Source organism: Tubulanus polymorphus, chromosome 9 (genome assembly GCF_964204645.1).
Source record: "Tubulanus polymorphus chromosome 9, tnTubPoly1.2, whole genome shotgun sequence".
Taxonomy (NCBI): domain Eukaryota; kingdom Metazoa; phylum Nemertea; class Palaeonemertea; order Tubulaniformes; family Tubulanidae; genus Tubulanus; species Tubulanus polymorphus.
Window position 1 is genome coordinate 12605731 of NC_134033.1, and position 12886 is coordinate 12618616.

The 12886-nt window shown below is 40.2% G+C and overlaps 3 protein-coding genes across 9 annotated transcripts; 2 read left to right on the forward strand and 1 right to left on the reverse strand.

Annotated features, from left to right (window-relative positions):
- Positions 1–111: 111 nt before the first annotated feature.
- Positions 112–6053, reverse strand: LOC141911317 (bcl-2-related ovarian killer protein-like). Of its 5 annotated transcripts, none has more exons than XM_074802313.1 (4): positions 5916–6053; positions 4610–4803; positions 968–1443; positions 112–646 (listed from the first exon to the last, which is right to left on the reverse strand). In XM_074802313.1, exons 2-4 carry the CDS (start codon positions 4779–4781, stop codon positions 530–532), a joined length of 765 nt encoding a protein of 254 aa, XP_074658414.1. In that variant the 5' UTR covers positions 4782–4803; positions 5916–6053; the 3' UTR covers positions 112–529. The 5 variants fall into 5 exon arrangements, with proteins under 5 accessions (XP_074658414.1, XP_074658410.1, XP_074658413.1 ...); XM_074802309.1 differs by lacking the exon at positions 5916–6053 and adding an exon at positions 5385–5896; XM_074802312.1 differs by lacking the exon at positions 5916–6053 and adding an exon at positions 4936–5351.
- A 731-nt stretch (positions 6054–6784) lies between these two features.
- Positions 6785–7750, forward strand: LOC141910560 (uncharacterized). Its single transcript, XM_074801252.1, has one exon. The coding sequence runs from the start codon at positions 6785–6787 to the stop codon at positions 7748–7750; it is 966 nt and encodes a 321-aa protein (XP_074657353.1).
- A 1684-nt stretch (positions 7751–9434) lies between these two features.
- On the forward strand, positions 9435–12753 carry LOC141911318 (uncharacterized). Of its 3 annotated transcripts, none has more exons than XM_074802315.1 (5): positions 9435–9530; positions 10223–10384; positions 10810–10939; positions 11706–11871; positions 12249–12673. In XM_074802315.1, the coding sequence occupies exons 1-5, from the start codon at positions 9517–9519 to the stop codon at positions 12605–12607; spliced, it is 831 nt and encodes a 276-aa protein (XP_074658416.1). In that variant the 5' UTR covers positions 9435–9516; the 3' UTR covers positions 12608–12673. The 3 variants fall into 3 exon arrangements, with proteins under 3 accessions (XP_074658416.1, XP_074658417.1, XP_074658418.1); XM_074802316.1 differs by lacking the exon at positions 9435–9530 and adding an exon at positions 9678–9946 and having other exon boundaries at positions 12249–12752; XM_074802317.1 differs by lacking the exon at positions 9435–9530 and adding an exon at positions 9956–10133 and having other exon boundaries at positions 12249–12753.
- Positions 12754–12886: the final 133 nt, after the last annotated feature.

Consider the following 12886-nt stretch of genomic DNA (forward strand, 5'->3'; position numbering starts at 1 on the left):
TGTTTACCAGTGACATCCTTCTCGTTCTTTATAACTTCATTAATTCTTGGCAGTCCTCAACAAAATACCACAGGAAACAACAAGATCAAGAATGTATTCATTTATCACATGTATTGAATATACTTCATATTCATATTTTATTTCACATATCTGAAAAAATACTTGATTTTGGGAAGGGTTTTTATCACAGAGCTTATGTTGATTGTTTACCGAGGTTGTGGACAGTTATTAATGCGATAAAAAAAACTTAACAGGCTCCCTTACTAACGTCCCTTTGTGAAAACAATACGCCTCATGGACGGTTCCAAATTTCCCCAGGGTTACACCATGGATTCTTAAACAAATTCGTTTTCAGGGTCCATATAGTTAGATTTAGTGCCAAGTCAATATATATATATAGGGCTAGGATGTGTATTGCGGCATAACCAAACTTCCACAGTTCTGATGTCCGATTCTTAGTCAAATTTGAATCGAACACTATGTGACCAGATCTTGGTGGACTTCGTTAAGGAGTTCTGTGACTTTGTTTTCATAGTTTAACTGTGGCTAGTAAAGTCGCTATGAACCCGATCATGGCTCCGATTCCGCTGATAATCCATAACATACTCGTATCCGTATTACTTTTAAAGCTGTTCACGATATCTTCCTGAAATGAGGGTAGAAGAAAGAAATAAGCCATTTATCAAACGAAAATAAAGTGTCGATAATTGATTTTTCTAAATAAACTCTGCTTCCACTAACAGGTGAATGATGGTTCAAAGTTAAAAAAGAAAATATCAATAGATTCTTGACAATTAAAGTGACTTCCTTTCTTTGATCAACAAGTCGACAAGCTGCCAAGTCCTCCTCCCAATCCGTGGAAAACTTCCCAGATTGTCCCCATTATATCCAACGTTACTTTGCAATAATTTCAGTATACATGAATACTGCACAGGACAAACAATATATCCTAGCAGAAATAACTTACCCATCCGCCTTGAATGGAGATCCAATTGGCTAAATTTCTATTTACGAATACTCCGAAATGTTCTATCAGTTTGTGAACGTATTCAGGGTGACCTTGTTGCACGCAGTCGACAGCTATGCCACCTATTAGCGCGAACAAAGCGACGATTTTACCCCAGTGAATTTCGCCTTTCATCATGTATTCGCCGATCGATACGAACGTCTTTCTCACTATCTCCTCGTTGCTCATCGTAACGTTGATTTGACGCGAAATGCTTCGGTAAAGTTCGGGATAGATTCGCTCGAGTTCGGAGCCGATCAGCTGCACTTGATTCGAAACGGCCGAACATTCGTGAACTTCCGGCGCCGGTGGCAGTTTACTGCTGTAATATAAACCGGAACGTTTAATCCGATTCAGGATGTAATCCCGGACTAGCTGTTTCGATTCTTCGGTTATCTGGTCCAAATCGGGAGTATCGACACTGCTCAGATTTAAACCTGCAAAATACAAAAATCAGCATCCGTACGTGAAAATATGGTATCGCCTTTTCGGTCATACATCATGAATCGTAACCCCTTTTGCTATCACATTTCTTCTTATTGGGTTAACGCAAAAATCAAACGTTCAAAACAAATTGTAAAGAAACAAACCACTGACAAACTTGTAATTTCACCGGAAATATTTTTTTCAATGCCAAAATTAAGTCTCTAAAACCATTTTTAAAACTTCACCACACAACCTGCAGGATAGTATTTAAACGGTCATCATAAAGCGGGGGGGGGGGGCACTTTTTGAAAGGGTCATAACCTAAGCGTATTCTTTGTACGATTGCCTTTGAAAATAGTTCCGACCCTTTATGAAACGACAATATACTTAAAAATACTCGACTACAGATATATAGTCTTGTCACCCCGGAAACTGTCGGTAGTCTCCGTATTGGTATTTGTACCTGTTATCACCGTCTGCGATAATTTTCGAGAGAGACGTTTTACGTTCGTCCTAGTTCGGGAATACGACGGAACCATGTCGGCAAGACTCGGCACTCTCCGCAAACGGATCGGTTTCAGCACGGCTATCGTCTCAACTGACTTGAATACGTCATCTTCGTTATCATCATAGATACGGTTTGCCGCCATTATTTTATCCGTATTGAGATTGAGTATGTATTTAAATTCCAATTACCAAAAGAAATATCTAGTTTTATATCTGAACATCTGTTCTTTTTCCAACAGATACTGAATGCAACGAGTTTTCAATTGTCAAATATCAATATCCACAATACAGCAAAATCAGGTCCTTCCGAAGAGTTTCCACGCAATAATTCAAACGATATATATTTCCATGGAAGTATGAACTAACGATATTTCCAATTTACATATTATATCCCCAAAGCCTGGCACTTTAATACTGGAGTCCTTTAAGCATTGACTGGTTTAGCTTATATATACGTATTTAGACTGTACATATATTATTTATACATATTCTATGCTTACGCGGAGCCTAGCTACAAAAACACTGACACGCGAAAATATTCGTCAAATTATCTACGCATAATTACATAGTATATGTCGATGAAAGAATTGAGAGAACGGCTGTAAATTACACATAAGTTCCACCAATTAGCAATTATGCCTTAATCAGATACGCCGATGAGTATTTAAGGTCGAATTCTCGAATATAAATACCGCAGACTTTAAATACTAGTAAAAATACAATCCGGTTTTCGTTGTTCGTATCGCGACGCGATAAATAACAGATCAGTCCTATAGCGGCAGGTGCTAGTCCGGGCACCGGTTTTGATATGAATATTTCTCTGAAATTACGGCGATAGAAATTCATTTCAATGTCGATAATGTCGAAGCGTTTGTTTATTACTCGCGCGCCAGGGCTTGTTTTGAAGCAGTACTGGTGTCGCTACACCGCGGTGAAAAAGGCAAATGTCCTAACGAAACTGTTACTAAAGCCACATGCGCACTCGCTAGTTAGTCCGGTACCTTAGCCAGTACCTGAGACGTACCCGAACGCACGGCCGCTACGCGTTCACACAAGTTTTGGTCGTTCTTGGTTTCAAACGAAACGACTGTCCGATTCAACCTGCTGTGTTGTTGCAGGTTCTCTCGAACCGATGCATCCGCTATAATGGATCCAGCAGTTTCGCAGTACTTTTTCTAGATTCAAGCGTCGATCGACAAACCCAAGCCCGACCGGGTTCCAAATAGGTTCCACAGTGCATTAACGAACGAAGATATTGAGAAACGATGTTACGAATTATTGAAAATAATCCGAATTTGATAACATGAAGTCGAATCTTCAACCAGCAACAACACAAGAACAACATCCCGGAGCTCATGGGTTTTAAAACTGCGTAAAAATGAGAAGCAACTATCGAAGTATGAACTATTGCTTTCAATCAAACCGCTATCTGTGGTAGTTTTCTGGTGTATTTACCTGTCGACTGCTTGCGAATTCCTTTCGTATTCCAAAGAAAAACGCGTGACTGCGCCATATTTCTAAGTCACTGTATGTTATAGCAACCTGTAATGCAAACGTCTCCCAATCCATTAGTGTTGATGATGTTGACTGCGTGTTTATCATTACTATACGACCATTAAACGTTAACTACCAAGAGACGCTAATTACCCGAAAAGTTCATTGGTGAGGTCAAAATTTCCGCAGCTGACGATGATTGCGAGATTATCCACGACGCATTGATGGCCATAGCGGATATGACGCGTGAAAGCTGCAGAACGGAACGGAGGAGGGCTGCATATACGGGGATCTCAGTGCACAACACCGTGAAGTAAACCGCGCCGCCATCAGACGCAATTACAGCAGCAGAAATTGAAATGAAATTGTATACTACACCGCGTATTAAAACGGTAAAAGGTATATAGGACCACATATACATGGCTATTGATCCTGAAAACTTCAAAAATGTAGATTAAAATTTGTAAGAATTACGAACTTTTGAATGAGATGAGCAATAATTCAAGTTGAATTATCGGGAAGACGATATCAATGTTTATAACTTCACCAGTGCGCATTGTTGCATTAACTTAACAAATGAGTGATATCGTAAAAAAGTTTATTATCAGCCGAGTTCATCGATATTTTTACTTTGTTTCTATCTTAATCAAATCCAGAGATATGAACGAAATAAAAAAATTAAACAGGAGAAAAATAGGGACAAAAAATTCAACAATGCGGACCCGGCGGGTACCCGAAAAATTGGCGCCTGGAAACTGTAAAAAGGCTTATTCGCTCGATTCAGTGAGCTAGACTTTCGATATATCAGAACGTACGTAGTTCAAGGGCCTTGAATTTAATTCGGTGTGAATCAGTGTGCACCAGTTTTGTGTGATCTGTTTACAGTTGTACAATCGGTGACACTCTGGATCTAGGTCCATTATGTCGGTTTCAGTTGACCCATGACTCATAAATCCATTATATCATCCACTATATAGTACTATGCCGTTCATATAAATGTTCTTTCTAATTGCTTTTCGTTGATTCCTTCTCTTTTTTATTTTCATATCATTGACAGTAACTTGATTATGGCGAAACTTAAACCTATCCACGAAACGCCTCGTCAGATGTAAATTTTTGAACAAAAGTGATTTCATCCACAACGAATGACCGATCACGCTATTACATGTTACGTACCTTTATAAGTGGCTAAAATGCATTTCTTCCAAACAAACCGAGCGATTTTTTCGCTACGTCTTTGAAAATGGTCGGCATAGTCGAGTTTGACGTATTTCTTCTTTTCCGCTTCCCTGAGAACTTCCAGAAACGCCGGTGCCCGAGACACCCTGCGCGTTCGCCCGAGATCCATTGATCGAAATTCGTACTTTTTCCTGTCAACGAAAGGAAATACGAAATCTAAATACATTTCAAAGCTCAAATTCTTTCGAAGCGTTAATAAACTTCTATGGATACAACCGTTAACCCGTTTTATGGCTCAGATATCTTTAGTAATCCATACAAACCGCAAATGTCATAAAAATCAGAACAACGCCAATGAGTCAATGAGAAATGCCGTCTGTTTTGAGTTGTTTCACAATAATGTTCTAATCCCCGAAACTTAATAATGATATTTGGAGAATTGTAGCCAAAAACGCAACCTGGCATGTCGGGAGAAGTACGAACGCCCTTGTGAAATGTGACATTCGATATATCATACACGTACATTGGATCGGGAATCAATAACAGAGCTGGATCGATCTCGGTTTGTATTTCAAGAGATCGTGCGAAACGGGATCACAAGCGGCACGTGATGACAACAACAGGCGTTCGATACAAATAACGCTACAATAAACCCAGATTTGTAGCCAATTGCGATCAATTCGAAGATTTACAAATCTATTTATCTATCGATGACATAAAGAAAACTAGATTTAATATTCACGTTATACGTGTATATATTCAAGTAACGTACCTGGCGAATACCTCTAAAAGATGTGTACCGTTTATATGTATTCGAAGTCCCGTAATGCTATCGTTTGGTATGCGACGTTTTTGCATAGATATGAGGAGAATATGGTGATAGTACACGCTAGATAGATATGTTTGATCAGTGCCGTATGACATGTGACCCCATTTGACGAACACTTGTCATTTTTCGCGCCATTTGACTACATAGGACAGTTACTCGTGAGAACTGTTACTCGTGGTAACAGGTTGGTATTGTAGGTCTATGTCGCGAAGTAACACGTGGATCTATACCCGCATTATGAGACTGGTGTTCTAATGAGCCTGGTTCTAATTGAAGAGAGAGGCGCTGAGAGGCGCTAACAAATAGAAGTTTTGCTTAAATCTAATTAGATCAACATATAGTTAGGAACAATTTCAATATCGCTGTTGTTTAAGTGATTTTTAACACTAGCGAAATTCAAAGTTCTACTTTCTGGAGTTCCATTCTCGATAATCATCTCAAACCATAGGACCAACCAGCAGTTGACCCCTGTACCGTGGCAAACCAACCAAAAATGGAGATATCCTTCCTAGGACCGACACGGATAGCTCGAAGTGTTAGTTCCAATCCTGATCCCCGCTGTCACAGATTGGGGAAGTCAAAATATAAATCCTAAGATCGCTACGTGTTTCTGTTAGTCCCTGCTGGTGACAGATTGCGATCAGATTCGCGTGTCAACACAAATCGATATATCTGTGTATCATAAATTGAACAGATTTTTTTATCTTGGTAGATCGACTGAGCGTATATCTAAGGCGGAATGAATAGCTCGCACGTTTTGTCTTTAATATCTGAACGAGAAGCTTGAAAATGATTCAAAAATACGTATTTTGATACGAATGAGGCTGAAGTGTTCCGGTAATGCTTTAGACAAGTTTTAATTACTTAAACAATCTGTAAAAGTATGGCAAATATGGCATGTATATACGCAGATACGCGGTTTCTAGATTCCCGTGCGATTTTCTTTGAAAGAGCGACTAACGTGTATTCATTTTCCCTCCTTATTGAACGCGCAACACTATTGAGCGTTGAGGTTATTTCAACATTTGGTTTTGTTGTTTCGATATTTGCCACAGCCTGCGCTCGAATATTGCATTGCGACCATAACGCCATATGTCGCCCGCCAGACGATACGCGCGCGTTGGTTTCCCATTTCCTCACAAATCAAAAACTGTTTTCAATCACGCCCGTGCGGTGTATGTTTGTGCACAAACTACGCACTAGGAACTAGACGGAAATATCTCGTCAAAACAACGGGACTTTACTTTAAACCTCTACAACAAAGAAAGAAATAGGAATTGTATAACTGGTCTGTATCTTTGCAAAATACGACGAAAGAGGGATTTGTTGAAAACATGTTTAGCATGACGAGGAAAGTGCGGTTGCCGGGTGTGTTGATTACAGCGCTGGTTCTAGTACTCATCATCGTTTTAATGATGTTCGGCCGAGGCTATTTAGACGCCGATGCCCTGGCGATTGTTTCCGAAAAAGAAGCCGTCATCGAAAGGCCGCTACCAGGCCGCGGACTGTTGAAGGAATACGTCACCGATAAAATGAAATTCGTCTCGCAAAACGTGTCGTACACGTTCGAGCCGGGTTTGAGTAGAGTCGAGAGAATGAAATACATTTCTCTGATAAAAACCATTCACGGTCTGCTGGTCGACAACCGTATCGAATACATGATACATTTCGGGACTCTGTTAGGCGCGTATCGCCATCACGGGTTCGTACCGTGGGACGACGATTTCGACGTGCTCGTAAAACAGTCCGAAAAACTTCGTTTGGTAGATATATTCAAGCGGGCGCCCACGGTGAGAGCCTACTATATGCAGGACGAACAGTTCTTCAGGGTATACATACGCGACGAGCCTGTCGTGAATCGTCGGCCTTATTCGTGGCCTTTCGTCGATGTTTTCATGTACGAAGAATTCGGGGATATCATCCACGACATCTCGAAAGTACAAAATCATTACTGGGCGGATAAGAAATTGATTTTCCCCTTGGTCGAAGTGCCGTTCGAAGAACTGTGGTTACCGGCGCCGAAATATATGTCGAAAGTACTGGATCTTATGTTTACCATGTCTAACTATAACGATTATTGCGCCCGAGGCGGCGAGAATCATAAAACGGGCGAAAATCGACATAAAATCAGGTTACTGTGCCACGAAGTGAAACCGCGTCACCCGTTTGTCATGCGCACCTGTCTAAACGACACCGTCACCGAATCTCTCGTGGTCGGCGATGTAGTTTTGCACAAGTGGAAATATTTGAAAAAGTCGAACGTAGTTCCGCAGGACGATTCGATGGTTTGCGATGATGACGATGACTAAATATGTATATGAATATAGCCTCGTCTACACTTGCTTCTTAGACCCGAGCTATGCATCTACAATACGCAAAAAACATGGGTTCAATGCATAGTTAACCGTAAAACCCGCATTGTAGAAACTCTTCTTGTCAAAAGAAGGACCACAACCCGCAGCATTAAACCCCACGTTCGCATCGGATGCATCTAGTTTACACGGTAAACCCGTGTTCAATGCAGCATGTTCGAAGAGCAAAATTGGTGTAATGAGCTAGTGTAGACGTAGCTTCTATATAATTAGCTCAATGCCATGATACAAAAAGGACTTAAAATGAAAATTTAAAACGCAGCTGCTCTCTCTCTCTCTTTCTCGTCACAGCTGTGAAGGGAAGGGTCGCCGAGAACTCGTTTGGTGATTACGAGGAAGCTGTGTCGACGGTCATGCTGGTCTCCCGCGACAGCTGTAAAAAGCCGAAGATGGTCACCAAGAGTCCAGTGGTCTATTTGGTCTCTCTCCTACACTGGTCCACCATGGACCCATGGTCATGTTACTAGGAAAACAGACATGTTCCAAGTGATTCAAATTATTACTTAGAATATTTTTATCGTTCTCTGGGCTCCTTTTAGATGTGGTATTAGCAGGTCTTGTATTAATGTATGTATATATATATATATATGGACAGAGTAAGGATCGGGTAAGTATCACAGTTATGTTTATGTTTTATGATTTTGAGAGCGTGGAACGGATCCCTGTCTTTTTGAGATTATGGCAATTTCAAGGCTAACGTATGCGGGTTTGAATTCAGCTGTACTGTGACGGCTTGTCTTGCGATGCTGAGCACCGTTTCCCGAAACCCGCCAGCGACGGTAATCAGCGCACATTTCCTACCATGTTGAAACCGATCGCGTCGTGTTCACACCGCTCTCAAGTAAACAGATCAGATCCAAGGGGAACTATATCATGTGAAAGATTAAATATATATTTGTTATTATATACCGTGTAATTAATTAATGTATATAAATATAATGAAATATAATGAAATTTTATTTTTTTTCCGGGATTTCCTTTAATACTTAGAAACACTATTATATAATTCACAAGCAACTTATACGGGCCGGATAGTAAACATGTCAGACTCGAAGGGGACAATATCTCATGTTTTTTCTTTGCCGTTATTATTTAAAATTTTCTGAAAGAAAAGAATTTGTTATAAACATCTTTTGATCGGTGTGTAATTAGCCAGAGTTCAATAAAAAAAGTTTATCTAACGAGTTAATTTTTCACCAGTTTGATTTTCGGGTTTTTTCTTTTACACTCAGATACTCGCAAACAATCTACGGGACAGCGAAGTGTCGGAAATGCAGGATAAGAGAATAATTTTTGAACTTGGGCCAGACAATGAACTTTAGTCCTGCCCCCGTCGGTTTCTGAAGCGAAAATCTAATAAGATATCTAGATTTTCAGCGACCAGATTCACAGAAAATATCACTACTAATTTGGAAAATTATTATCATTTAATTTTTGAGTTTGTAAAAGATACAAGAAATGACACACGCTAGTGCTTTTTTCCCAAACGAATTTTGTGCAGGCGGCGCAGGACAGGCGACCAGTCTAATGCAGGTGGTACAGGCGACCAGTCTACCGCTGAGCCAGTTGAATAAGTGGGATTCGAACCTACTCGACACCGGCTTCAATTTAATTCAATGAGGAATATATTGCTCAAGGAAAGAAGACGCCGGTGTGCACAATAATTAAAATTCATTACAAAGCCCAAATATTATAGATGCAAAATGAATCCTATGAGGTAAGAAATTGAAATTTTAATCAATTACAAATTTCTAATCCATTGATAACGACTGCGATTTCGCGTTGTCGACGAAAATGAGCAGAAAAGACAAATTTAAAAGAAACTTTATTACAAATCAAAGTGGCTCGTTTCTGAAGGGGGTGAACTGTAGCTTAGATTATCCCTGGTACTATGGATACTTGATGATCTAAGCTACAGTTCAACTTCAAACTCCAAACTTCAGATATGAGCCCATGTGACTGTGTTGTGTATAAATGAAATGACATTTAAGTGAACGAAAATGTCCAACAAACACACACAGTACACACGACACGACACGGACTTGTCGCAATATGTTAATAGATGGATGGATGATATCAGATATGAGTGTCCTGGGTTCTAACCCTGGTGGCGACAGAGGTTTTTGGTCGAAGGTCTCATTCCCCATTGGGATAAAGAAACATCGAACCTGTTAATAATGCCCTGCGTGGCTGGCGCTTAGCGGCTTGAGGGTATTACAAAAAAGTGTCCCTGTATACCAACACCCGGTAGTCTGAATACCAGTCGTTGTTACGGATTCCCTACAACCCTTGTTTGTGGAACGACGGCTAGCACTACCCGGTATCACGTGAAGCTGGATCTGGAGGCTGTATTCCGCCCGCTCTTGTAGGCTATAGGGTCTATATGTATTGTTTGTTTTTTTTTTCTAGCAATGTAAAAGGTATCGAGCGGATGAACAAGAGAGAACTAGATTTAGGGTTATCCGGTACGAGCACGTCGTGGCACGCTAAATATAAAGACAGCGCTTGGATATTCATCGGCGGGTTACCTTATGATTTGACAGAAGGCGACGTCATTTGTGTGTTTTCCCAGTAAGTAAATAGTCATCTAAGGGAGGATGCTGTGCTGTGCTGCATCTGAGCCAATTTTGAAACTGGGACTCAGGGTGACCCCCCCCCCCCCTGGGAAACTCAGAGAATCTTGAAAAATCTGGGAATTCTTAGAGATTTGGCAAATTTTACCAAAACCTAGAAAATCTCTGCGAATTTGGATAATACTATCAAGCGTGTGTCTCTTGATAAATATGCGATTTAATGTAAAATAAATGAATTGTAAAATTTTAACCTAGAAATTCCTTAGATTCACTTAGTAGATTTTGTTAATCCTAGTTTGCCCGAATTGAGCTTGGTTAACCGTGCTGTAGGGATTACTGAAATAAACAGGACACTCACATTTTAAATGTTCATCCGCGATTAAAGATTGTTTCTCTTCTTCCTTTTATCTAAAATCTGTCTAGGTACGGCGAAATTGTGAACATCAACTTGGTTCGCGATAAGAAAACCGGTAAAAGTCTCGGATATGGTTTTATTTGTTATGAAGACACACGTAGTCCAATACTGGCTGTCGATAACTTTAACGGAATAAAGGTAAAGCCCGTATGAATGTAGAGTTTAGAATGTGCAGATCCATGGTTTGGTGAAAAAATGATATACCTTGTTTCTCATAATCGGCCGGGTCATTTTGTAAACCACGATAAGATTTGTAATCAGTTCATTTCTAGATCTGTTATGGTTAAATGATAAAATGCATTTCCACATCTGTTATGGTTAACCTGATCATCATTTTAAGAAAGTTTATGTAGAGGATAGATAGGTGGCCGGCCGGGTCAACTTTTAGCCTCAGCAGAAATGAGAAACAAGGTATCAATGTTTTTCAGTCTTAAGACTATAAAGACAGAATTGGAAGAAACTTTATGGCACTTTCTTAAAATGAGGATTCTTCATATATGAACCGATTTGAGATTGTTTGAATGATCTAGGACTTAAATCCTGAGCGGACTTAGGATCTGATTCAGGGTGGGGTGTACACTCAAAATAAGGGCATTTAATTAAAAGGACACCTCGAAAGAAATCTCATTGGAAAACCTGGAAATACAGAACCAGCATATGAATTTAAACTTTTTAGGTAGCAATTTATTATTTTCATGACAAGTTGATATTTTTAGAGGTGCATACTCCCTGCACTACACCCTCCCCATGGATCTGCACCGCTATTATATGGCATTCAGCTTTAGAACGCGCCATCAGAAATATGTCTAGCAAAGTTCTGAAGGGCATTTGAAGTTCCAGAAGATATCCTCCGGCAATAATGGCTTTTAATTTGTTGTACATTTTCTTTTCTCGCCCTGTTTAGTTGTTGAATCGCACGATCAGAGTCGACCACGTAGAGAATTACCGAGCGCCGAAAGAGGACGAAACGAGCACAACAGAATTGAAGAAACTGCGTCAGGACGGCTGCGCGCCTCAACTGATCGTCGAGGAGGAGGAACCAGTCATTAAAAAACCCGTTAAAATCAAAGGTAGGTCCGATCGATTTTTTCGGGGAATGGGGTATCGGCACCACCAGATGTCGCAACGAAACGCTGGGTTATTCGTAGCGAAAAATCAATTCGCTTTCAATGATAATTGAACTTGATTTTTTTATGCTTCCGAATCTGAAAATTATCAAATGAATCATTGGATCGATATAAGATTTCCTTTCTCACTCAGTGTATTGATTTCAATGAAAATTGATTTACCAATCAGAAAATATGACTCGAATTCGATTTAAGATGTAGTAGAAATTGTAATAAAACCCCTCGAATTTTTGAAATTGTTGGTTCAGGAGGAACCCTGAGAACTGTACGGGTATCTGTGGTTGGTTGAGTTAAATTTTTTCAAACGGAATATTTTTCAGTCGAAAAAGAGGAAAAGATTAAAAAGGAAAAGAAAGCCAAGAAGAAAAAGAAGAAACGTTCGTCGTCGCTGTCTTCATCTGAAAGCATGCCGGACGAGAGTCGACACGCCAAACGGCGCCGTGGCACGCCATCGCCCCCTGGTGGCGGTGATCCAGTTCGAATAAAAACGGAAAAAACAGATCGCGGATACGATCTGAATAGCGGACAATCGACGACGACGACGCGTGATTCACGGGGACGACCTGATTCCCGGACAGATCGGTCGCGCAGTTGTCATTATTCACCGGAATATTCGACGAGTCACCGCTCTGCGAAACACGATAAATATTCTAAATCCGACAGACACAGAAAACGTTAATTACTGCCTGTTTAAAATACACTTGTAAATACTAACTTACTAACTAACTGATTAAATGTCTTAGATGTTTAATTTTGTCGTTCATCTCTTTTTGAGCTCGGGGTTTGGAGAGAAATTGAGTTGTTCCACATCAATTTATTGGTTTGAATCCCATCTTTCAGTTTGTGCTTCTTCGTGGTGCTTTTTAGTACAACCCCTGGGTCTGGACCCAGTTTCACAGTTGCGAGTTAGAGTTAACTCTAACTTAAAGTTAGTTCATTTTCAATAATGAGTTAACTC